Raw genomic sequence first — 23,829 nt, 5'->3', positions numbered from 1 at the left:
TTTCTTCTCACTTTCTTCCCCTCCCTGAGTCTGCCAAAATTCGTCTTTCCAGCTGCAAAATAATTGTATTGACAAAATATCTCTCCCTGACACCTCTGTAATTTGTTTTCAGTCTTAGAATTTTCTGTTTCATCCTTTTCCTGCCATCAGGTTTTATTGTTTCTAATAATAAAACCTTGAGCTTTTTGTAGTTTTCTCATTCTTTAAGGTAAAAGACTCAGGTTCTAGGGCCTTCCATTTAAAACTAATGCCTTATGTAATGCTAATAACTTCCTTATGGATTCTTTGGAGGCAGTGGCTCCTTAACCTTTGGAAATATGGTAAACTGATTCAAATTTTTATTACTGATTTTATTATTTTATTCAGGATAAGATCTAATTCTATCCTTAATACAATTTTTAATAGAATTTGAGAATAGGAAGTTACATAGTTCAGTTGATGTAAGATTTGGCTGTTGTTTTAGAATTTTAAATTTCATCCTTATGCTCTTGGAAATTTTGCTTGGAAAAATATAAATTTTCTTGCTTGGAAATTATATATGATGTTGGGCTCTCTCTTTTTCTGGTTTGGATTTTCCCTTTCATTGTTTAAAATTCTCTTAATTTTTTTTTTATTTTTAAGGAAATTATTTTATAAGCATGAATAAATTACTATTAAATTAGTAGTAGAAGTTTCCCCTGCCAGAAATGATTTTTTATTCCTTGGTGGTGGTGGTGTCTTGCATAGTGAAACTCTCTTCATTATTGTTTTTCACAGAATCAGTTACTAAAAAAGAATGGGAAAACTGGGCTGGAAAGTGCAAAGTAAAACATGAAGACAGTATAGATATTGTGTACAGTTTCCCTATGTGAATAAGAGGGTTTTACTATGTTATTAGCCTTTTCAAATGTCATTAGGGTTGTCATTGTGAATAATAAGTAACCCGTTCTGTCCATCTGGTGTGTAAGTTTGCTACAGTAAATTTTGTAGAAATACTGTGCTTCACGTTGGTAACTTAATCTAGTTAGTTGGTATTCTATATGATAAAATTCCATTTGTAGTGATGGGAATTCAGAAGAGCTAAAGCCCTAGAATATATGCCAAATCTTAACGTTAGTCTAGCAGATCTTCTTAGCCATAGCATGAATTTTCAGAGGAGGCTCAAAGCTTCAGGTTGTGATTGTTATTTCTGTCTTACTGTGTTTGTACTCAATCTTCCTTTTCCCCTCTCCCCAATCAATACTTTCTCTATTCCTTCTGCTCCAACTGGTTTGACTGCTGTCTTTTAGCTGTAAAATCAATAAAGAAGCAACACCTGGTAGAGGTCCGCTCTATGGCAAACCCCCCTGCAGCGGTGAAGCTGGCCCTAGAGTCCATCTGTCTGCTGTTGGGTGAAAGCACCACTGACTGGAAACAGATACGTTCCATCATTATGAGGGAAAACTTCATACCAACTATTGTAAACTTTTCTGCTGAGGAGATCAGGTGATTAAATGAACGTACAGTGCTATTGCTGGGAATTGAAAGAAATTGTTCATAACATATTTGGAGATAGTTGTCTTTATCTGGAAGGAAGAATTTAAATTTGGCAATGGAATTTCTTATATTTAGCAGAAATTCTCATTAACTTTATGATAGTCACCTGCTTTGTATATACTCTTTGGTGGTGTTACCTTAAAGACACCATGTACTATCAGACAGCAAACTTTAGGCAAATTTTTTGTGAGTGAAGAACTGAAATTTCTTTCGGACATTCCCAGCAGTAGTGTTATAATTCCTTAACCTCTTGCATGCTGAATGCTGTTTTCATCCCCACAACTAGCTGTGAGCTCTATAAGGAAGCAGCATCTTGTTGAAGTGAGAGCAATGGCCAACCCTCCTGCCGCGGTAAAACTGGCTTTAGAGTCAATCTGTCTTCTGTTGGGTGAGGAAACTAATGATTGGAAAAAGATCAGACCAGTTATTCTCAGAGATAATTTCATCAGCAGCATTGTCAACTTTAATATTGAAGAACTAAGGTATTGGTTTTAGCTTTGTCTTCAGTGGTCATTTGGGGTAATGTATAGAGACACTGTAGAGACTTTGAAGTAGAACTTTTTGTACTTTGAAGAACTGAATCCCAAAGAGATGCTGACCTACTCTTATATTTATTCTAAAGAGCATAATTCTTTTGCAGCGATGCCATAAGGGAAAAGATGAAGAAGAATTACATGTCCAATCCAAGTTACAATTACGAAATTGTAAACAGAGCATCCTTGGCTTGTGGCCCCATGGTTAAATGGGCAATTGCACAGGTAATTAGTGCCGCATGGAATAACCATACATAGAAGCGTTTACTCATGAAATTTAGTGACCAGAAGATTCCTTAGACTGCCTATGATAGTGATCAACTTTTGTATATCTGACAGCTTAACTATGCAGACATGCTAAAGCGAGTAGAGCCCTTGCGGAATGAGTTGCAGAAACTGGAAGATGATGCCAAAGACAACCAGCAGAAAGCTAACGAAGTGGAACAGATGATACGGGACCTGGAAGCTAGCATTGCTCGGTACAAGGAGGAATATGCTGTGCTGATCTCAGAGGCCCAGGCAATTAAAGCAGACCTCGCTGCTGTGGAAGCAAAAGTGAGATCTTACTGCTAATCCTCAAGCTGCTTCTTGTTCCATTTTTCCAAACTCCAAATTTGCAAAAAAAATGCTGGAAGGTGATATTTGAGATTAATGTGTAAGACTTTCGTTTCGTTGGAAAAGGGGATGATATCACCTGATACATGCTGCTTTAAAACCAATTTGAGGTTGCATGGTGCAGGTTCTGTATTAACGGGATTTTCTAAATGCCTTCATTAGCATTTTGTGAGAGTAGAAATATTAGGCACCAAGACTGTTTTCTAACCATTCTTGGATAAACAACCCAACTTTAAATGCTGCATATGGTTTTAATTAAATTGTATGCTTTAACTTTAGGTCAACAGAAGTACTGCTCTTCTCAAGAGTTTGTCTGCTGAGCGTGAACGCTGGGAGAAAACGAGTGAAACCTTCAAAAACCAAATGTCGACAATTGCAGGAGATTGTCTGTTGTCTGCTGCCTTCATTGCATATGCTGGCTATTTTGACCAACAGATGCGTCAGAATTTATTTACTACTTGGTCCCATCACTTACAGCAAGCAAATATACAGGTAAAAATCCACTGAGGCTTATGTTCTGGTGTTAAAAGTGTAAGACCAAACTTAATATTTGGTCGGCTTTTGCAAAGACAGCAAGTTTTGTGCAAAAGCAGGGAGTTTTGATGAAGGAAAAATAACAAAGACTTAATATTTCAGTTCCGTACAGATATTGCAAGGACAGAATATCTTTCAAATGCTGATGAGCGGCTTCGCTGGCAAGCAAGTTCATTACCTGCAGATGATTTGTGCACTGAAAATGCAATCATGCTTAAACGGTTTAATAGGTATGTTTACAAGCAACTCAAACCTAATTCCTTCAAAGGACAACTAAAGTGTTTTTGTTCTGGTAATTTTTAATCTCACCATTGGTAAATTTTCAAACTTCCTTCTCTTCTCTGAGAATAAGCACTGGGGATGTTATAAGAATTGGAATTGTTTCACCTGGAGAGAAGAATAGAGTGGCCAATGTAGTCCTTTTTCAGTGAGATAGGGATGAGAGAAAACAATTTAACTGCAGTGATGAAAGAAGGTGATTAGATACTGAAATGTGATTTGTGTTTAAGCTCTCCTCTGTAGAGTGGCATATATGGAGTAATTGTAAAATGAAATTTAGTTATGGAGGGGAAGCTCTTACAGCTTGAGGAGATCAGGAATGGCTTCATGTAGAAGGGGTACTTGAAGGAAGTAAGTGATTCTAAGAGGCAGAAGGAAGGAAGGATCTCAGGCACGGGGGGTGACCATGGCAGAGGTAGACAGGAGATGAAATGCCAAGTATGAGCAGTAATGCTAGTTTGTCAGAACTATAGAGAATCGAGAGGGAGAATGAAGTGTAGTGAAGCTGAAAAGGTAGGTTGAGGCAGTTGTAAAGGGCTTTGAAGGTCAAACTAAAGAGTTTATATATCTGACTCTAGAGGAAATAGGGAGCTGATGGCATTTATTGAGTAACGGAGCACCACGGCCAGATCAGGACTTTGGCGACAGCGTAGGGGATTGGATTTGAAAGGGGAAAGACTCGAGATGAGTAAACCTCTTAGGTGGCAATAATCAGGGTGAGAGGTGATGAGGGCCTGAATTGGGGGGTATCCGTGTGAGTCAACAAGGGGAGGAATGCAAAGATATTGTGGATTTCAAAAGGATAGGAGAGACTTGGGCATATTTAAAGGCAGTGGGAAAGGACCAGGAGATAGGGAAAGATTGAAGAGGAGAAAGGGGGTGGGAATTATTGTGAGGGTAACATGCAAGAGGAAATGGGATCAAGGGAACTTGCAGAAGGGTTGGTCCTTAGCAAAGGGAAGGGCTGCCACATTCAAGACTGGAGGAGATGGTAGGGGATGGTATCAGGGAGCTTTGAGGTGAAGAAAAAGGGGGAAGAGTGAGCCTATAGCAAATACCTTCAGTTTTCTCAGTAAAGTGAGTGGTAAGGTTAACTGAGAGGGTGGAGAACCTCGTGGGGAGGGATGTGGGAGGAGGGTTAGGCCTGGGGAGGAAGGCGATGGTTTGGAAAAGCTTCTGTTGGCAGTGAAATGGAGGATTTATTAAAGAGAAATAAAAGGATTGCCTTGTGGCAGTGAGGACTGGTAACGTAAGCTTGTAATGTACCCAGGCAGCACAGTTTTGTGACTAGATGCCCTATTAATACCATAATGCTTTTTATTATTGTAACATTTCAAATTAATTTTTTATCTGGTGTTAGATTTATTTTAAATTTAGTATCAACCCATAAATCCATATGCAAATCAAGGTCATGCTCAATGTGGGTATTAGAAGAGAACAACAACCTCTTCACAAGTGACATTTACCCCGGTCTGCGCACGTAGAACATAAAAGATGGCGCGGTGCTTATTTTTTACTGAGTATGAAAAAGCATTTGATTTGGTAGACAGGGCAGAGTGCTACCTTGAGATCTCTTTTATAACAAAGCCTCTCCCGTTCATATATCAAGATCAGTTCCAATTCCTTGGAAGATGTTCACAACTCTGATTGCTAGGGTCTGATAACCAACAGATGGATGGTCAGCCTGTTCAGGGGCTGCCTCGTGTGTGGCATGTTGGTGCAATTACTGGGACCCTTGTAGTGATTTTAGGGAGGACATCAATGAGAATGGCACAGAATGGGCAGGCGTGGATGGATCACAGTCTGCATCATTGGAGAGGATTCCTGATTGATAAGATCAGAGGTCCATCTTGGTACTTAATTAGTATTTGGTCTTTGCAAACCTGGTATTGCTTGTAACAAAAGCTATAGAGTTACACTGTTGTGAAGCATTTTTTTTCTGTTGTCTAAACAGTGATAATATGGATGTTCACACAATTCATCAAAAACTTAGCATTAGTTTGTGCAAATCATTTTATAAATATTTAATACATTCTTGTTTTCCCGGTTTGCAATGAGTTTTTGTTTTGTGTGTGTGTAATAAAGCTGACCCTTTATTATGTGATTATAGATATCCATTGATCATTGATCCTTCTGGACAAGCCACAGAATTCATTATGAATGAGTATAAAGATCGGAAAATTACTCGAACAAGCTTTTTGGATGATGCTTTCAGAAAGAATTTAGAAAGTGCACTGAGATTTGGTAACCCCCTTCTTGTCCAGGTACATAGTTAGATTCCACAAAACTTATTTGTTCTCCCAAGTGTGTTCCTTTAGGCCAGAGTTTTTGTGTGTGTCATGAACCCTTTGGAAGTCTAGTGAAACCTATGGATTCTTCAGAATAGTATTTTAAAAGCTTAAAATAAAATATGCAGGATTACAAAAGAAGCCAATTATTTTGAATTGCAGTTATCAAAATTTTTTTTTAAGTTCATGGATCCTAGGTTAAGAATGCCTGCTTCAGGCCCATGTTTGATTTTTAGAAATTGTGAGCAAAGACAAAAGAAAACTATATATGAATAAAGACATTCTGATGATTTGAGAACCCTGAAGCTTTCTTTAGAAGAAGAATAGAGGGGATGGAACTTAGAAATTGTAACTTTACAAAAAATAGTGCAAGAATAAACCTCGTTATAAGTTCAGTGGGAAAACCTAATTTGACACCTATTTGGAAAGCTCTTAGCTAGTGAGTGGTTCCAGATGTTTATCCTGATTATTAAGCGTGTCCATTTGTTCATTAAGGTCATTATTTAGTTGATGCTAATTGTGGAAGGTGTTTTATTCAGTATTTAAACTTTTATTCCTATGTAGGATGTGGAGAGCTATGACCCAGTTTTGAATCCGGTGCTGAATCGTGAAGTCCGGAGAACAGGTGGAAGAGTACTGATTACCCTTGGCGATCAGGATATAGACTTGTCTCCATCATTTGTCATCTTCCTGTCTACCAGAGACCCAACAGTAAGGAGGGAGACAAACCATGTGTAAAAATGTTGTGAAGTTTTCAGGTACTGTCAGTGAATACAAGGCAGAATGCATTCCATTATCTCTTTTGATAGGTTGAATTCCCGCCAGATCTCTGTTCTCGTGTGACATTTGTGAACTTCACAGTAACCCGAAGCAGTTTACAAAGCCAGTGTCTGAATGAGGTTCTTAAAGCAGAGAGACCTGATGTGGATGAAAAACGTTCTGATCTCCTTAAACTTCAAGGTATGTGTCTAAATCTAACAGTTAAGCTAAAATGAAGTCTGAGAAAAAAATTTTCTATTTATTTATTTTGATTTATCAATAGTCACTCCATAAGCTTTTGAGTTTTAAATTTTTCTCCCCCTCCCTCCCCAAGACAGTGTGCAGTCTGATATAGGCTTTACATATAGATTCCTATTAAATATATTTTCACCTTAATCATGTTGTAAGGAAGAATTAGAGCCAATAGGAGGAACCACAAAAAAGAGGAAACAAAACAGAAGAAAAAAATGGCAAATAGTATGCTTCGATCTGCATTCAAACTCCATAGTTCTTTCTCTGGATGTGGACAGCATTTTCCATCATGAGACTTTTGGAGATGTCTTAGATCCTTGCATTGCTGAGAAAGGCTAAGTCTATCAGTGTTAGTCATTGTACAGTGTGGCTGTTACTGTGCACAACATTCAGTCTGAGAAAGTTTTGTAGAGTTTTATTTGGTGAAAGTTAGAAGGTTGAGGAGGGGCAGCTAGATGGTACAGTGGGTAGAGTGCTGACCCTGGAGTTGAAAAGACCCATTTTCCTGAGTTCAAATCTGACTTCAGACACTTAGTAGCTAGGTGACCCCGGGCAAGTCATGCAACCCTATTTGCCTCAGTTCCTCTTCTGTAAAATGAGCTGGCAAAGGAAATGGCTCACTACTCCAGTATCTTGGCCAAGAAAACCTCAGGTGGAGTCACGAAAAGTCAGATACCATTGAAACAACTGACCAACCACAAGAACAGAAAGTTGAGGAAGTTCAGCGTTCCAGGTTTTGTCACATGTATCTAGGGGACTTTAACTTAGAAGAAATGGTGGATCTCATATTCTGCGGGACCGAGGAATAAACCTCCTCCTCCTCCTCCTCCTCATAAACCCACAGAGCAGGCTGTGTAGTTCCTCCACCTGCCTCTCCCTTGGCAGGGCTTGACTTTCATAGTGAGCCCTAACCTGGACGTTAACAGTTATCCCCAATTGAGTACAACCATGGAGCCGCGCATGGCAGCCCCTAGAGCATGAGTCACCTGGCCTTTCAGGAAGGTTGTTTGCCTTCTGCTTGGGGCTATGTAACTTACTGATGCCTCAAAGCAGCACTTAAGCACTGTGTAAGAATCCTCTGGAACATGTCACGGGAAGTTAACGGATGCTTCAGTTCATCTTTATTTGCCATCTCTCTGAGAGAGGGAATAGACCCCAAGCAAGGTTTGTATTTCCCTTAAAGTAGCTGTAACCTTCTTTACCACATTGTCATTGTAGACTGAAACGACAGCAAACATTCATAAGGTTGCTTTCCTCTTAGCAGTAGGTGTTAGCCATGTATTTAGTGCTAGAAATTGTGCCGATCGTTGCTCTTTTGCCTTTGACCTTTCCCTTAATCTGTCTGCTGAGTGACGACTAAAATGGGGGATGTTATCTTTACCTGTCCCTTTGTGCCATGTCATTTTAGGTCATCTTAGTCTTCAGGTCGCTTGAGCTCTCTTATTACTTCTTCTCACTGCTTCCTTAATTGTGTCATTGATCCTTATGCCTCTCCCTATCCCTACCATCCTGGGCCAGTAGGATAGCCTAATATTGTATACTGACAAGATATTACAACTTGGCACTTCAACACTTCATGTCTAGAACTGAAAAGCTGTCCGTTTTCCTAACATCTGTTGTTTCTGTTGACGATGGTAACACTTGTAACATCAGAGTCATCTTTGATTCTTCTCACCCCCTTCAACCACTCATTTGTCAAATTCTGTCAATTCTACTTCCATGATTTTGCTATATTTATCCCCTTTATTCTTCCACTGTGCCACCCTAATTCAGATCTTCATCTTTTCTTACTTAGGCTATTGTTATAATTTTCTTACCTCCTCTCTAATCTTTAATAGCATTGCCCAAGTCTCTGGTTGTGTTGAATCCTCTCCTTAGAAAAACAAACCAAAAAAAAAAAGCCCTTCCATTGACTTATATTAACGATCAGAGTATAAATTCTAGAACTTGGTTTTCTTCAGATGGCATCTCTATGAAGCCTTCCCTGACCCTCTTCTACAGAGTGGGTAAATGTTTGCTGAATGACTGAATTTCACTGTTGTAGCTAAAGTTGTTTGTTCATTTTTAAAGGTGAATTCCAGTTGCGTCTGCGCCAGTTAGAAAAGTCTCTGCTGCAAGCTCTTAATGAGGTCAAGGGACGTATTTTAGATGATGACACCATCATTACTACCTTGGAGAATCTGAAGAAGGAGGCAGCAGAGGTCACTCGAAAAGTAGAAGAAACTGACATCGTCATGCAGGAAGTTGAAACTGTTTCCCAGCAATATCTACCACTTTCTACTGCCTGTAGCAGTATTTACTTTACCATGGAGTCATTGAAACAGGTGAAAAATACTGAGGCTTTTCCCTTGGTCTTAAACAAGTTTTGGCTTTTTAATGTTTTCAGAGTTTATTTAATTTAGACCATCACTTTGGAGCTCAAATCTTAAAAATTGTTGATTTTCCAAGCTTGGTTTGATTGGCTGTATGTTTAACCTTATGTGCCAGATGACTCGTCATTTAAAAATTAAGTGTTTTTCAGCTCCTAATGTGTGCCAGGCACTGTGCTTGGAGTCAGAGATACAAAGACAACAAATTAAGCCAATTCCCACTCTCGGGGATATGATATGTACAGTGATGTATAGGAATATACAATAGGAATAGAAAAGAAGTCTAATGTAGGTTAGTACAAGATAGTTAGAGAGGAAGAGCCCTGGCAGTTTGGGGGTTTAGGAAAGGCATTGTGGAGAAGGTGGGGTACTTGAGCCGTGTCTTGAAGGAAGTGAGGGCTTCACTGAAGCAGAGGTGAGGAGAGCTTGCATTCCAGACTTGGGGGATGGCCAGAAGAAGAGAGAGGCCAGTTTGGCTGAAGCATCTAACTTGTGGGAAGGGGAGTGGTATATGATGGGACTAGAGGCTAGTTGTGAAGGGTTAAAAGTCAGACAAGAGTTTATATTTGATCTTAGAGATCGTCCACTTTAGCAGCTCTGTGGAGGATGGATTGGACTGGGGAGAGACTTGAGGCAGGGAGGCCAATTAGAAAGCTTTTTGTAATAGGCTGGAGCAGGGAGGTGGTGGGCTTTAAAGGATTGAACTAACATGGTGGCCTCGTGGCCAAGAACTATGGTATGGATGCAAGTGATGCTGGAGAGAAAGTGACAGCAAAGTTTGTTACCTGCTCAATGGAGCAAGGGAGAGTGGGGAGAGGTGCACGCTTCTGAAGTTACTAACCTGTGAGACCGGAAGAACAGTGGTCCCTTCAACAGATATAAGGAAGTTTAGAAGAAGGGAGAGAGCTGTCCCACTTGAGCAGTGAGGTTGGAAACCACATTGCAGAAGGTTGAGGAGTGAGAGAAGAGATGGAGGGGCAACAAGCGTAGAGAGATTTTTTGCCCGGCATTTGGCTGAGTAATGCAGGGATGATATAGGAAGGTAGCCTAGAGAGATGGTAGGGCCTAATGAAGGGTTTTTAAGGGTGAAGGAGACTGAAGATAACATGCAAGTTAGATTTATGGTTCACATTAGTCACTAGCATTGTTGTAGGTGTGAAGTGTCATCAGATAGAGAATTAGAAATAAAATTATCCTACCTTTACAGAATTCAGGAAGAGATAGTAGGAAGTTTAGCATTCTTTAGTCTAGAAAGCCAACACTTAAGGAGGGGAGAGAATGTAATTGAAGTGTACGGATAGAGTAAACATGAACTTAACCAAATCTTAGAATATTATAGTTTATGGTTCCCCAGTCCTTCTTGGAGAGATAGTATTAGTTCAGATCAAAAGAATTTATATCCTGTGTTACCTTAAGCAAGTCACTCAACCTCTTAGACCTCAGTTTCCTCATCTGTTAACTAAGTGGTTTGGATCAGATGGCCTCTGGGTCCCTTCCATTTCTAGACTGGTAGTCTTATGATCCTAAGTACAGTTTTACATGCTAAGAGTGTTATAAACTGAACATATGAAGAATAAGGGTTTAAATGTACTGATGGGTGATCTATGACTGGTTATTAAAGGCAGCTAGGCTTATGCATCTCTGAACTTTTGGAGCTGAGAGCAAGCAGGTTTTCCCCAAATCTGTCTACACTTGTTGCCTCCATCTACTTTGCTCTCCCTCACTCCCTTTGTACCACCGTTCTCAGAATGCTAAAATTAGGGTGAAACAGTATCAGTGTTCCATGTTTGTGTTCCATGTGCTAGATTCGGAAACTTAGTTTAAAAAATTTTAGCCATATCAGTGTAAAAGGAAATTTATTTTTATGACAATGAACTTTCTAAAATTGCTTTTTAAAAATTATTTAAAGTTTTATTACTGCCTTTCATTTGTTTATAACAGTAATAATAATTAGTGGTAGTAATAGTATTCATTTATGTGAGGAACTGCACTGGTATCGATTAACACATCCTATATAACGTAGAGTCTTAAAGTCTGCATGATGCACTGAGAAGTAAAGTGATTTGCTCATGGTCACACAGCTATTGTGAGTCAGAGACAGGACTTGAAACCCAGGTCTTCCTGATTTTGAGGCCCATCTTTTATCTACTTTGCCACGCTGTGCTTCTGATACTCCGTTGCTGTGATGATATCTCTTTATTTTTTTCTGTTCATTTTATTCCATTTCCATTGTAGTTATTGTTTATGTTGCCCTCCTAGTTCTGCTTTCTTTAATTTGCATCAGTTCATACAAGTCTTCCCATGCTTGTTTGTATGCTTCATGTTATTCATTTCTTGCGGTATGATAATAATTCCATCACATTCCCTCAGTCATTTCCCAGTTGCTAAGCATCTACTTTGTTTTCAGTTTTTTTGCTATCATAAAAAAAGAAAATGTTACTATAAATATTTTGGTGTATTTATGGCTTTTTCTTTCTTCAGCCTACTTAGGGATGCCTAGTAGTGATCTTTTGATCCAGTGACGTTGGCCTCCTGGCCATTACTAGAACAGAACACCCCATCTCTAGGTTCTGGGCATTTTCTGTGGCTGTCTCCCATGCCTGGAATGCTCTCTCTTCCCCACTCCCAACCACTGACCTCCCTGGCTTCCTGTAAGTCCCAGCTAAAATCCTACCTTCCACAGGAAGCCTTCCCCAACCCCTCCTACTTTCAGTGCTTTCCCTTTTTTAATTATTTCCTATTTTTCCTGAGTTTGCTTTGTATATATTTGTGTAAGTTCCCGGAGGACAGGGATTGTCTTTTGCCTCTTCTTATATTCCTGTCACTTGGTACAGTGCCTGGCACACAGTTGGTGGTTAATAAATGTTTATTATATGGACATTTTATTCACTTCATTAGCATAACTCCAAATTGTTTTCCATGATGGTTGGACCAGTTCATAAATTTACCAACATTATAGTATGTTTGCCTTTACACAGCCCATCAAATGTTGCTTGACCAATCTTTACCAATTGCGTGACCGTTTCATCTTTACCAGTTTACTAGGTGGGAAGTGAAACCTCAGAATTGTTTTGCTTTGTATTCCTATTATTATTATTAGTGATTTGGGGCAGTTTTTCATGTGGACAGTACTTTGTAGTTCTTTTGAGAAAGGGTTTTTTATATGCTTTGACCACTTACCTGTTATAAAATGGCTTTGCCATCATACACACACATGTACACATATACCTTTATATTTTGAATATGAGAGATATATAATGCAAAAAGTTTTCTCCATTAAGCGGCTTCTCTTCTTATCCTGTTTGTGTTGATTTCGCATGTGCAAAAGCCTTTCAATTCTATATAATCTAAATGATTTATCTTTTATGAACACCTTTATCCTTTGTTTATAAACAATCTCCTTAGCTGTGTCTATAAAAGGTTTTCTTCTGGTTCTCTTCTAATTTTTTAAAATGTTATGACTTTGAATACTTGGGTTGTATATCCATTTTAAGTTTATTATGATATTTGGTGTAAGTACTGCAGCAAAATTTCTGAGGCCTGTGGTGATAGACCAATCATGAGGTTACCAGAGTTATTATCTTCATGGATTAATTTGCTAGTGACCAGCTCCAGTGTCAGGAAGGGTTGTTTTTGTTTCTGCTGTGTTTTCACTCTTGTTTGGAAAGTGGAGGAAGGAAACAGTCACTTGAGAGAAATTCTAGTTGAAATTAGGTGGATTTTTTTAAACTTACAGATTTGGACTGCAGAGTCTAACTTTGGCTAAATTATTTCTTTTCAGATACACTTCTTGTATCAATATTCCCTTCAGTTTTTCTTGGATATTTATCACAATGTCTTATATGAGAATCCAAACTTGAAGAGCATTACTGATCACACCCAGCGGCTCTCAATCATTACCAAGGATCTCTTCCAGGTAAAAGACAAATTGCCTATCCTTCATGAAAAATATTTGCAAGTTTCTTGTAAAATTTGTTTACTCCAGTGTAAATAACTGATTCAGTGATTTGTCTTTGAGAACATGAGCATCTGTCCCTACTGTCCACAGGTGGCTTTTAACAGAGTGGCCAGAGGCATGCTGCATCAAGATCACATCACCTTTGCAATGCTTTTAGCAAGAATTAAACTGAAGGGCACTATTGGGTAAAATCATTTTTTTTTCCTTACTCAAATTCACCATTGGGCAAAGAACTAGTCATCATGTTTTCATTTACTTAACAAATACTGAATGCCTGCTGTATACTCAAACCTTGTGCTGGCTACCAAGTAGACAGTGTGGCTGAAAGCTCAAGGCCTTTATGAAGAAGGCTAATTAGAATGTGTGTTCTTCTACAAATGATTACAGAAGTAGAAACAAAGGGAAATAACTTTGTATTTTTCCTATGTTAAGTTGTTGAGTTTCTGCTATAATTTTTTTATTCCATGACCAAGCATTATTTTGTTACTTTTAATGAAGTGAATGTGAAAATAAGAAACCTGAGTCAAAGAGATGTTTCATATACAGGGAACCTACCTATGATGCTGAATTCCAGCACTTCTTGAGAGGAAAAGAAATCGTACTTAGCACTGGTGGTGTTCCCAAGATTAATGGATTGACTGTAGAACAGACAGAAGCAATGATGAGACTGAGCTACCTTCCGGCATTTAAAGATCTAGTTGCAAAAGTTCAAGCTGATGAGGTAAGTGCTTTAATTAACAGTTGTGAAGAAGCCTGGCCTTGTGCCAGAAAACTGGGCGTGAGGAATTGTGCCTGTGAAACGGCATAAATTGGACTCTTGAAATCTTGACTTGGGCTTTCAATATGTGAGCCTCAAAAGAACTTACTGCTTTTTAATGTGCTTTCTTTGCATAATGGTAATGTATTAAATATTTCCATTACAGCAATTCTGCATTTGGTTAGACAGCAGCTCCCCAGAGCAGACTGTGCCCTACCTCTGGAGTGAAGAAAAGCCTGCAAGTGAGTTTAGGCCCAAGTTTTTTTTCCTCATTGTAATCATAACTCATTGCGGATTGGTTCCTAGACTGCAGTTGTCTTTGATTTTTCTGTCAAGTTTAATCTTGTTTCTTGAAGAGACCTCTCAAGAAATTGAAGTTAGCTCATGAGTAATGGTTGTGTAAATTTCCCAGGCAAGAGCAGGTAACAGTGCCAGATTCTTTGCTGCATAAGCTATCAAAGAATCAGCAGTGTGGGGACTTTAACTTAACAGATTATATCTGTTAATGTGCTCTCAGGATAAAAGGATTGTCAGTTCCATGGAGTTCAGTTCTAGCAGTTTTGCAGGGGAGCAGCGGTTGACCCCAGGAGCTGCTAGCAAGTAAGACAGAGGTCTGAGGATTTCATTCCCAGCATACTTAAAGAGCAGGTGGAAGTTTGCCATAACCCCTTAGCGGACATGAGATGTTTCTTTTCAGGGCCTAGTAACCATCATCTGGTTGCAAACTACAGGCTCATCTTCCTCCTGAAAAAAAAAAGTAAAGAGGCTTTTCTCATGTTGTTGGGAGATGGGAGTGTTCTTAAAAGAACAGTAGGAAGGATTCACTGTGAAAACAAATGGGGTTTAAAAAAGGATTCAGGGAAGCAGTGAGAAATCTTGACCTTATATGAGTCACAGGAGAGAGAAGAGGACTAATGAGTGCTTAGAGAGAGTAGAAATTAGGATCTTCTTGAAGGAGAGAGTTGGACCATGTCAGGAGGAAGCTGTTACTTGTCCTCTAAAGAACAGTAGATTGACAGCTACCATGAGATAGTTGAGTAAAGGCCAGAAGAAGAAGGGGTTAGCATGCAATCTGGCTCCCTAATGATGATAGCTCTTTGTTAACCTCATAGTAATGGTGGCAAGTCCCAAAACTTGTATCTAGAATGCAACAGAGAACTTCCTAATGCATGTTTGTCAATCAACAAACATTTTTTAAAGCATCTCCTATGTACTAGGCACTGAAAATACAAGTGCAAAGAATGAAATCAGCTCTGCTCTCAAGGAGCTTACATTCTGATGGGGGGGGATGTGCTTATGGCATAAATACAGTTTATAAATACAATAGCTTAGAAGGAAGAGCAAATCAAGTCGAGAAAAATTCTCACATTGGCCATGTTCAAAAAATATTTGGCTCAAACTACAGCCTGAGTCTGTCAGATAGGTAGCGTGTTTCATTGTGGATTCTCTGGAATAGTGGTTAGTCATTGCATTTATCTGAGTGCTTATTATAAGTTGTTTATTTTTACAATTTAGTTGTCATATAAATTGTTCTCCTGCTTCTGCTTCACTCTGCATCAGTTTGTACAAATCTTTCCAGGTATTTCTGAAACCATGACCATCATCATTTCTTACAGTACAGTATTAACATTCACACGCCATCATTTATTCAGCCATTCTCCAGTTGACAGTCACCTTCTAAGTTGTCAGTTTTTTGCCACCACAAAAAGAACTGCTTTAAATGTCTGCATACATCTAGGTCAGGGGTGGGGAACCTTTAGCTTCAAGGCCACATGTGGCCCTCTAGGTCCTCAGGTGTAGCCCTTTGACTTGGATTCAGTCAAAGAGCTACATTTGAGGACCTCGATAGAGGGCCATGTGTGGCCTCAAGGGCGCAGGTTCCCCTGCTCTAGGTCCTTTTCCTCTTTATTCAGTCTCTTTGGAGTGTATCAGCCTAGTAGCAGTATCCCTGCATCAAAGAGTGTGCACAGTTCAGGCGGTTCCAAATTGTTATCCAGAATGGCTGGGCCCGTTCACAGCTCCACCGTTAATGTACATTGATATGCCTATTTTCTCGAGAGCCCCTGCCATAGTCATCATTTTCTGCCTTTTGTCACTTGAACTTTACTTCTTTTAATAGAAAAATTGTAGACTGTATTATGAATGACTAGTAAACTTCAAGAAGAGGAAGTTCTGATCCCAGAGAGCCGGCCACACTTCATGAAGAACAAGTCCTACCACCACACCAACTTATTTACCCTTTTGTGGCAGTGTCACTAGAAAGGTAGATTGAGATATAAGAATGTTATAAAAGTTAAGCTAGATTTTAGGAAATCATCAGTCTGTCATTCACATAGATAATCTATGGTCTGGCGGTCTAGTGGGAAAAACGGAGTCTGTGAGCTGGGTAGTAGTGCTGTTATCTGGAATCATAAAAGATGTATGGCTGTACCCAGAGTGGTTGTTAGTGGTTCACTTCATTTTGGAGGGAAGTCTCTGGCAGACTACCCCTGGGACCTGTCCATGTTACAAAATGAATTTAACACAAGGCCAGTGACCTGGACGAAGGCAAACTTTTCAGATTTGCAGCGGACACAAGACAAGGAGACAGAGCTAACACAGTTCATTAGGACATAATAATTATACTATATATAATATAAATATAGTATGTATATAATATAAAATCATACTGATAAATTTAAGAAGATGAAATATAATAGGGACAAATGTAAAGTCTTAAACTTGCATTTAAGGAAATCAGCTTTGCCATGATAAAGCGGGGCGGGCATCCATCGATAGCTTTCATCTGAAAAGATCAAGAGGCTTTGAGCCAGATATGTGATATGAAACCCAGAAAAGCTGATGCAACCGTAGGCTACCCTAAGAAAGGAGCGGTATCCAAAATGAGGGAGGCGAGAGTGCCACCTCACTCCTCTTAAGTCAAAATACACCTGCGTTGTTTGTTTGCTTTTTAAATCTTGGGTGCCACGTTTTAAGAAGAACATTAATTTATTGGAGGGACTCTAGAAGAGGCGGCCTAGAGGGTGAACGGCCCAGCTTGGGTCATCGTACTGCATAAGCATCAGTTGAAGAAACTTAGAGTGTGTATCTGGGAGCAGAGAACACACTGGAAGGAAGAAAGGGGTGCTGGTGTGGGGGAATTGTCTTCAAGAATTTGAAAGATTTATGTAGAAGAGGAGTAGATTTGTGCTGAATGGCAGGCTAAGATCAGTGGCTGGAAGTTGTAGAGATAGATTTAGCAGAGGTGGGATGGGCCGCCTCATACCAGAAGTCTGCCAGCACCTGCCTGGGGTGTTATAGCTGGGATTCTTGGTAAAGTTTTGATTGGACTCTACTGCCTCTTAGGGCTCTTCTTATTCTGAGATTCTGTGATATTTTAACAGCAGTGGAAGAAAACAAATCCAGACTTCTGTTCTGAATCAAGTAGGCTGTGTCATCAACTGTGAAAAACAAAAATCTGTAGGAAGGCAGATTCCTTTAATATATCAAATGAAATTGAGTTATTGGTGCTTTTGCATTCTCATAATGACCCTTCTTCATTACAGCCCCCATTGGTCAGGCCATTCACCGCCTGCTGCTGATCCAGGCTTTCCGCCCTGATCGACTTCTAGCCATGGCTCATATGTTTGTTTCCACAAACCTTGGCGAATCTTTCATGTCCATCATGGAGCAGCCATTAGATCTGACACACATTGTGGATACTGAGGTAACACAAATCAGGTTTATAAAATACAGAGCAGTTGAGGGAAACATTAGAAAGCAGAACTTTTATCCTACTCTCAATTCAGACAGTAGTTTTCTTTCATTTGGACATCATTTGCAACCTGCAAAATGCGACTAGAATTGGTATATATGGAATGGGGCAGCTAGGTGGCGCCATAGTGCACAGAGCGCTGGGCATAGAGTCAGGAAGACTCATTTTCCTGAATTCAAATCTAACTTCAGACACTTAAGAGCTGTGTGACCGTGGACAAGTCACTTTACCCTCTTTACTTTGGTTTCCTTATGTGTGAAATGAGCTACAAACCATTCTAGTATCTTTGCCAAGAAAACCCCAAATGGTGTCACGACCAATTGGACATGACTGAACAACAAAAACAGAGTGATTGGGGATTATAGTCCCTGTCAACTCTGCCTTCACCCACATTTACTACCTTTTATTCGTTCTGGTCATGTGAGGACATGGAAAGCCTAGCATACATCCAGAGTACGGTGACTAGGATTGTGAGGGAACTGAAGCCCACACAAGAAAGATCCACTGAAGGAGCTGGAGAAGCCCTGGCCGGAGAAAAGGAGACTTGGGCAGGAGTGCAGGCTGTAATAAGTTGTCACCTATATAAAGGACTTTGGTCTGGGGTGGAACTCTCAGGGAGGCACATTTCAGTCCCAGTTAGCTCTCCAGCACTCACAGGGGCTGCCCCAAGGTATAGAGAGGGAGGCTTTAAGCAGAGACTGGAGGGAAGAGGGGAAATGGGTGCTTCCAGGTTAGACTAAGTGACATCCTGACGTTCCCTTCCTGCCCCGATTCAGTGCTTCTTTGGCTTTGTGGGTTTGGCCTCGTGTGTGTTCTGAGTAAGTCTAGCAGCTGAGGTGGTCCCCAGAGGCCTTTTGTGAAACCTGTCTGGGGCTCATTCTGACAGCACTTTAATTTCCAACGAAGAAAGAATTATATATTCTTGTTCACGGTATTCCCTTTCTTCTCCTGTTCCCATATGTTTGAGGATATATGGAAAGATAAGTGCAATTTCTGATTTTATCCAGATTTTTATCATCTTGAATACATCTTTCTTTATAGGTAAAGCCAAACACTCCTGTCCTGATGTGTTCTGTGCCTGGTTATGATGCCAGTGGACACGTGGAAGATCTTGCAGCCGAACAGAACACACAGATTACATCCATTGCAATTGGTGAGGACGCTTGGCTCTCTTTTCAAGAAGTCCTAGCATTACTTATTGGGGACTGAAAGCTGAGTGTAACCTTCCACTTTTTTTCTGTTTGTAGGCTCTGCTGAAGGCTTTAATCAAGCAGATAAGGCAATAAACACAGCAGTCAAGTCTGGCAGGTAGATGGTTGTTTTATTTTTTCCCCAGTGACAGTCTTAGTGGCCAAACACCGTGGGTCATGGTGTGAAATGTGATGGAGTGCCTCCGATTGCTTTCTCCAGGTGGGTAATGCTGAAGAATGTCCATCTGGCCCCAGGATGGCTGATGCAACTGGAGAAGAAGCTTCATTCTCTGCAGCCCCATGCCTGTTTCAGACTCTTCCTCACAATGGAGATCAATCCGAAGGTAAAGTGTGAAAATCCTGTCTTGGTGTGTTCTTCTTAAATGCTAGCTTAATATAGGCTTTAATACAAACACCCAGGTTTGGGCTTCTCGGGTGTGTGCATTGGACTTTCACTGCCATCAGTTAGTTAAACATGAGGAAACATGAGAGTTGATACGGGGCCACATTTTTCCTCAGGTGCCTGTGAACTTGCTTCGTGCTGGACGCATCTTTGTATTTGAGCCTCCTCCCGGTGTAAAAGCCAACATGCTGAGGACCTTCAGCAGTATTCCTGTGTCAAGAATATGCAAGGTAAATGCAATGCACACTACTCTTTTCTGTGTAGATTCCAAAGGTGAATGTTTATTGACATAACCTATCTCCCTGTCTCCCACCATGAGCCATCCCCAACTTGGGAGCAAGTGGTGTTCCCAAAGTTCCTTTCTTAAGCCAGTTATTCTCCATAGAAATAGTGCTATAGTTGATGATAAGCCCTTATTACAGGCTGCTTATAACTACAGTTTAGCTGATAAAATTAATGGTATCAGCCTGACTTCTCAGTCCTGGGAGGAGAGGACTTTGTAGTGTAAGGAGGATGAAGAGTTTCTTGCCCCTTTCTTGAATAAAGCACCAGCCTTAGTTAACAGGTAAATTTCTTAAGCACCCACCTGCCTCTCCCACTTCATAGTACCCAGCTGCTAAAATCTAATGTTCCACAATCCACTCCCCTCCCTACCCAAATCAAATGTCTAGACAGATTCTTCACTAGTTAAGATGAAGTAATCTTGGTGACCTAATTCACACTAAAGTGTGACAAGACTGATAATTCCAGGAATCTCTAATTTGTAAAATTATAAGCAGTATAACAGCAAAGGAAGTCGATTCAGGGAATGTGGTAAAAATATCTTTGTGGCAGAAAACTAATATCTGACTGGTAGGAATCCCCCAACACACTTTTTTTTTTTGCTTTGTGGTGAAGCAGTTGGGGTTAAGTGACTTGCCTAGAGTCACACAGCTAATAAGTGTTATGGGTCTGAGGCTAGATTTGAACTCAGGTCCTCTTGACTCTAGGGCCGGTGCTCTGTCCACTGCACCATGTAGCTGCCTCCAGTTCTCCCACTTTCACAGCTTCCTTTTATCTCCTTCTCAGTCCACAAAAGTAACCATGGCACCAGCAGAGATGGGCACTGCAGTGTTATATGGATGAGGGATTTGAAGGCTAAGAGAAGGTCAGGACAAGTCGATACTCTCGTTGGAAAAGATGTTAGAAGTCACGTGGCCATATGTCTTTGATTTAATTAATGCCTCAGAAGTGGACCTCTTTATAAAACTAGCCATGCAGGCATTCATATATGTATGTGTACACACGCACACATGTATGTGTGCACGTACACATGTGCTGTGTGTATATTTTGCTTGTACTTTACAGAGACAAGAAATTTATCTAGGGTGGAAGAGGCATTTTGTTGAGTGTCAATATCGCCTACTTGATAGGTGATGAGCTGAATGGGAAGCTGATTCGTGACATAGGAATTCATGAATGTCAGGGAGCCTTCTTCAGGTGTTTAGGAAGCCCTGGTCCTTCTCACCTTGATAAAAGAGGTTGCCAGCCATGTCAGTATTCCCCCTCTCTGGATGAGAGGTAGTACTTCTAAGGATTCCACAGGACATCGGTAGCTATATCTTTCCTGGAAAAGGAAATGCCCATGTTTATTTTGGTCATTGGTACATTATTAAACATTCTGCTCTTTTTTGGAGCTTTTTACCAGATGAATGGTAAAATCCAGTTGTGTTAATAAATCAATAATTGATCATTAAATAGGATTTTAAAGGGACAGAGATGGTGGCCTCAGTGATCAGTTTCTTAGTTAATTTATTAGTATTGTTTTTCTTCCATGGGGTATGCGTATAGGGACTGGGCCTGAGATTTCATTATAATAGGTATCTCCCAGATAAGGCAGACCCCTCCCCCCATATCAGGGCAGGTAGACACTTACACTCTGTAAGTTATATCCTAGAACACTGAAAGATTAAGTGATTTGCCCAGGGTCATTTAGCCAGTATGTGTCAGAGAGGGGACTGGAACCCAGGTCTTCCTGGTCCTGAGGCTTGTTCTCTGTCCATAAATCCTCCTTTCCAATAACTTCAGACACATCATTATGCCTTCTATATACTTCTGTACTCCCCTACCATTAGTAACCAGGTTCCTACCTATCACTAGACCTGATCCTGTTTTTTTAGAAATATATGCACACATATGCTCACGCATACACAGCAGTGGAATGATTAGCAGTAGTGTCCTGAGTGAGGGTGATAATACTAATAATCCTATTGTACTCTGCTCTGGTATCCTATGGGTACCACATTTTAGGTGGGACATTGCAAAATTTGAGCGGATCCAAAGGAGGGTAATTAGGATGGCTAAAGGACTTGAAACTGCCTTATAGCAATAATATTAGCATTCATGTAGGGCTTTAAAGTTTGCAGAGTGCTTTATAAATATCATTTTATCTTTGCAACAACCCTGGGAGGTAATCCTCATTTTACAGATGAGAGAACCGAGGCAGATAGGGTAAGTGACTTACCCAGGGATACCCAGCTACTTAGTGTCTGCAGCTGGATTTGAACCTGAGTCTTCTTGATTCCAGGTCTAGCACTCTATTTACTGCCATCTAAACTGTTTTACAAGGACTAGTTAAAGGAGCTGGAAAGTGTTTAGCCTAGAGAAGAAAAAACTTGGCAAAACACGTGCTCATTTCTTCACACTAACTGAAAGATTTTTATGGGATAGAATTGTTAGACTTAATATGTGTTACAAGAAAGGAGATAATTAGTAGAAATTACAGGAAAGCAGATTTTGGCTTCATATAAGGAAGAGCTGCCCCAAAAGGTAATGGGCTACCCCATAAAGGTAGGAAATTGGCTCATCTAAGCCAGAAGCTGGGATGACTTAATTTTAGAGATGATTATAAAGGAGAGACATTCATTAGGCAGGGGTTTGCAGTAGATCAGAGGTGTCAAACTTGCTGCCCAAGCTGATTAAAATTGGGGAAATGTCTAGCAAAATGAATTTTAAAAATTTTAAAATACAGCATGGATAATGCCAGTTTGTGGTATTCTGAGTCAGTACATATGGTCTATAGGGAACTCAATGTATTTGAGTTTGGCACCACTGTAATTGGTGACTTCTGACACCCTTAACTAGGCTTCAGTAATTCTATACAAATTATTGCTCATTAGTAAACTGTTATTTTTTGGTTTTGTCTTTATGTGCACATTGGAGGGGCTTAATAACTGTTTGAAGGCATGGGGGAGGGGGGGTGGATTGTTGTTGTAAACTTATTTATTGCACTGATTCTGATTTGGTTGTATACGCTAACTGTTCAGAAGTTGGAGCCACCTTATGTGGTTTTTTCCCTCTTCTTGGCGATTTCTCTAGTCTCCCAATGAGCGTGCCCGCTTGTATTTCCTTCTGGCCTGGTTCCACGCAATCATCCAAGAGCGCTTGAGATACGCTCCCCTAGGCTGGTCAAAGAAGTATGAGTTTGGAGAATCTGATTTACGCTCTGCCTGTGACACAGTAGACACGTGGCTTGATGATACGGCAAAGGCAAGTCGGCTCAATGCTTCCTCTTAATCATCTCTTTCCTTGGGAAACATTTAGATTGCTAAGAAATTATGATGGAAATGGGCTGTATTCTGTGTGCTGGAAATGAGCTGCCACTTGGTAGTAACCCAAACACAGCAGAGGCCATTTTCTGAGGTTCTTTCGAATTGAAATCCAGATCTTGCCCATCCATATTTCATTCTTGAATTGGTGACACTGGTCATTCTCTCTCCCTAGGGACGACAGAACATTTCTCCTGATAAAATCCCTTGGTCAGCTCTGAAGACACTAATGGCACAGTCCATTTATGGAGGACGTGTTGATAACGAATTTGACCAGCGTTTGCTGAATACTTTCCTGGAGCGTTTATTTACAACTAAAAGCTTTGACAGTGAATTTAAACTGGCCTGCAAGGTTGATGGGCACAAAGACATTCAGATGCCAGATGGCATCAGGTATTCAGATGCTTTCATTTGCACTTCATTTGTAGCAGGGATTACTTGCCTTCTGACTCAATGTAGAGCTTTTTTTTTTCTTCTGTCTACCTTGACCCTTTGCCATGCAAGGTCTAGCTCAGTTTACATAAAATACTTGGAATCACTTACGTAGTCTGTGATGACACTTCTGAATTTGATCTATCTGTGTTTTGTTGTTGTTGTTTTTTTCCAGACGAGAAGAATTTGTGCAATGGGTTGAACTGCTTCCGGATACCCAGACACCTTCATGGCTTGGCTTACCAAATAATGCGGAGAAAGTCCTTCTCACCACCCAGGGTACCTTGTTACTTCTGTATTTCGTACACGTCAAGCTTGTCTCTTTGCCTGAGCTGGTGGTCTGGTTTAAGGATTTTTCTGTTCATTGCTGCTTTTCTTTTTCCTTCTGGTAGCATTTTGAGCTTACTCACTAGCCCCTCTGTTAGCAAGTAAACAGAAGAAGACAGTTGAAATAGTAGATGGTAGCATCATGCTCACAGCTGCATAAAAGGTTTGTTATGAGGATAAGTTGAAGTTCTTGGTTATATTCTTGCAGAGGTTCTAGGGCTTGGAAAGGATCTTCAGAATCGTGGAGTCCCAATTTTTCATTGTATGGATGGAGAAA

The 23,829-nt window shown here is 40.2% G+C and overlaps 1 protein-coding gene across 2 annotated transcripts in view; it reads left to right on the top strand.

Annotated features, from left to right (window-relative positions):
* The window catches only part of DYNC1H1 (dynein cytoplasmic 1 heavy chain 1), a 95,101-nt gene that overhangs the window by 62,474 nt on the left and 8,798 nt on the right, over positions 1-23,829 (top strand). The window contains exons 52-72 of one of the 2 annotated variants that reach the window (XM_020971199.2): positions 1,802-1,997; positions 2,156-2,273; positions 2,388-2,603; positions 2,943-3,155; positions 3,300-3,427; positions 5,587-5,740; positions 6,329-6,475; positions 6,574-6,724; positions 8,846-9,099; positions 12,926-13,060; positions 13,193-13,287; positions 13,649-13,823; positions 14,026-14,101; positions 17,405-17,565; positions 18,655-18,766; positions 18,861-18,921; positions 19,024-19,147; positions 19,323-19,436; positions 22,564-22,734; positions 22,969-23,186; positions 23,401-23,504. In XM_020971199.2, the coding sequence (XP_020826858.1) occupies positions 1,802-1,997; positions 2,156-2,273; positions 2,388-2,603; positions 2,943-3,155; positions 3,300-3,427; positions 5,587-5,740; positions 6,329-6,475; positions 6,574-6,724; positions 8,846-9,099; positions 12,926-13,060; positions 13,193-13,287; positions 13,649-13,823; positions 14,026-14,101; positions 17,405-17,565; positions 18,655-18,766; positions 18,861-18,921; positions 19,024-19,147; positions 19,323-19,436; positions 22,564-22,734; positions 22,969-23,186; positions 23,401-23,504 (3,123 nt within the window). Of the gene's footprint in view, positions 1-1,268; positions 1,465-1,801; positions 1,998-2,155; positions 2,274-2,387; positions 2,604-2,942; positions 3,156-3,299; positions 3,428-5,586; positions 5,741-6,328; positions 6,476-6,573; positions 6,725-8,845; positions 9,100-12,925; positions 13,061-13,192; positions 13,288-13,648; positions 13,824-14,025; positions 14,102-17,404; positions 17,566-18,654; positions 18,767-18,860; positions 18,922-19,023; positions 19,148-19,322; positions 19,437-22,563; positions 22,735-22,968; positions 23,187-23,400; positions 23,505-23,829 lie in introns of both variants that reach the window. The other variant, XM_020971198.2, reaches the window with a different exon arrangement.

Source organism: Phascolarctos cinereus, unplaced genomic scaffold, assembly GCF_003287225.1.
Source record: "Phascolarctos cinereus isolate Bilbo 61053 unplaced genomic scaffold, phaCin_HiC Scaffold_2;HRSCAF=192, whole genome shotgun sequence".
Lineage (NCBI taxonomy): Eukaryota > Metazoa > Chordata > Mammalia > Diprotodontia > Phascolarctidae > Phascolarctos > Phascolarctos cinereus.
Note: the sequence above shows the minus strand (reverse complement) of the source record. Positions and strands in the feature narration are given on the sequence as shown.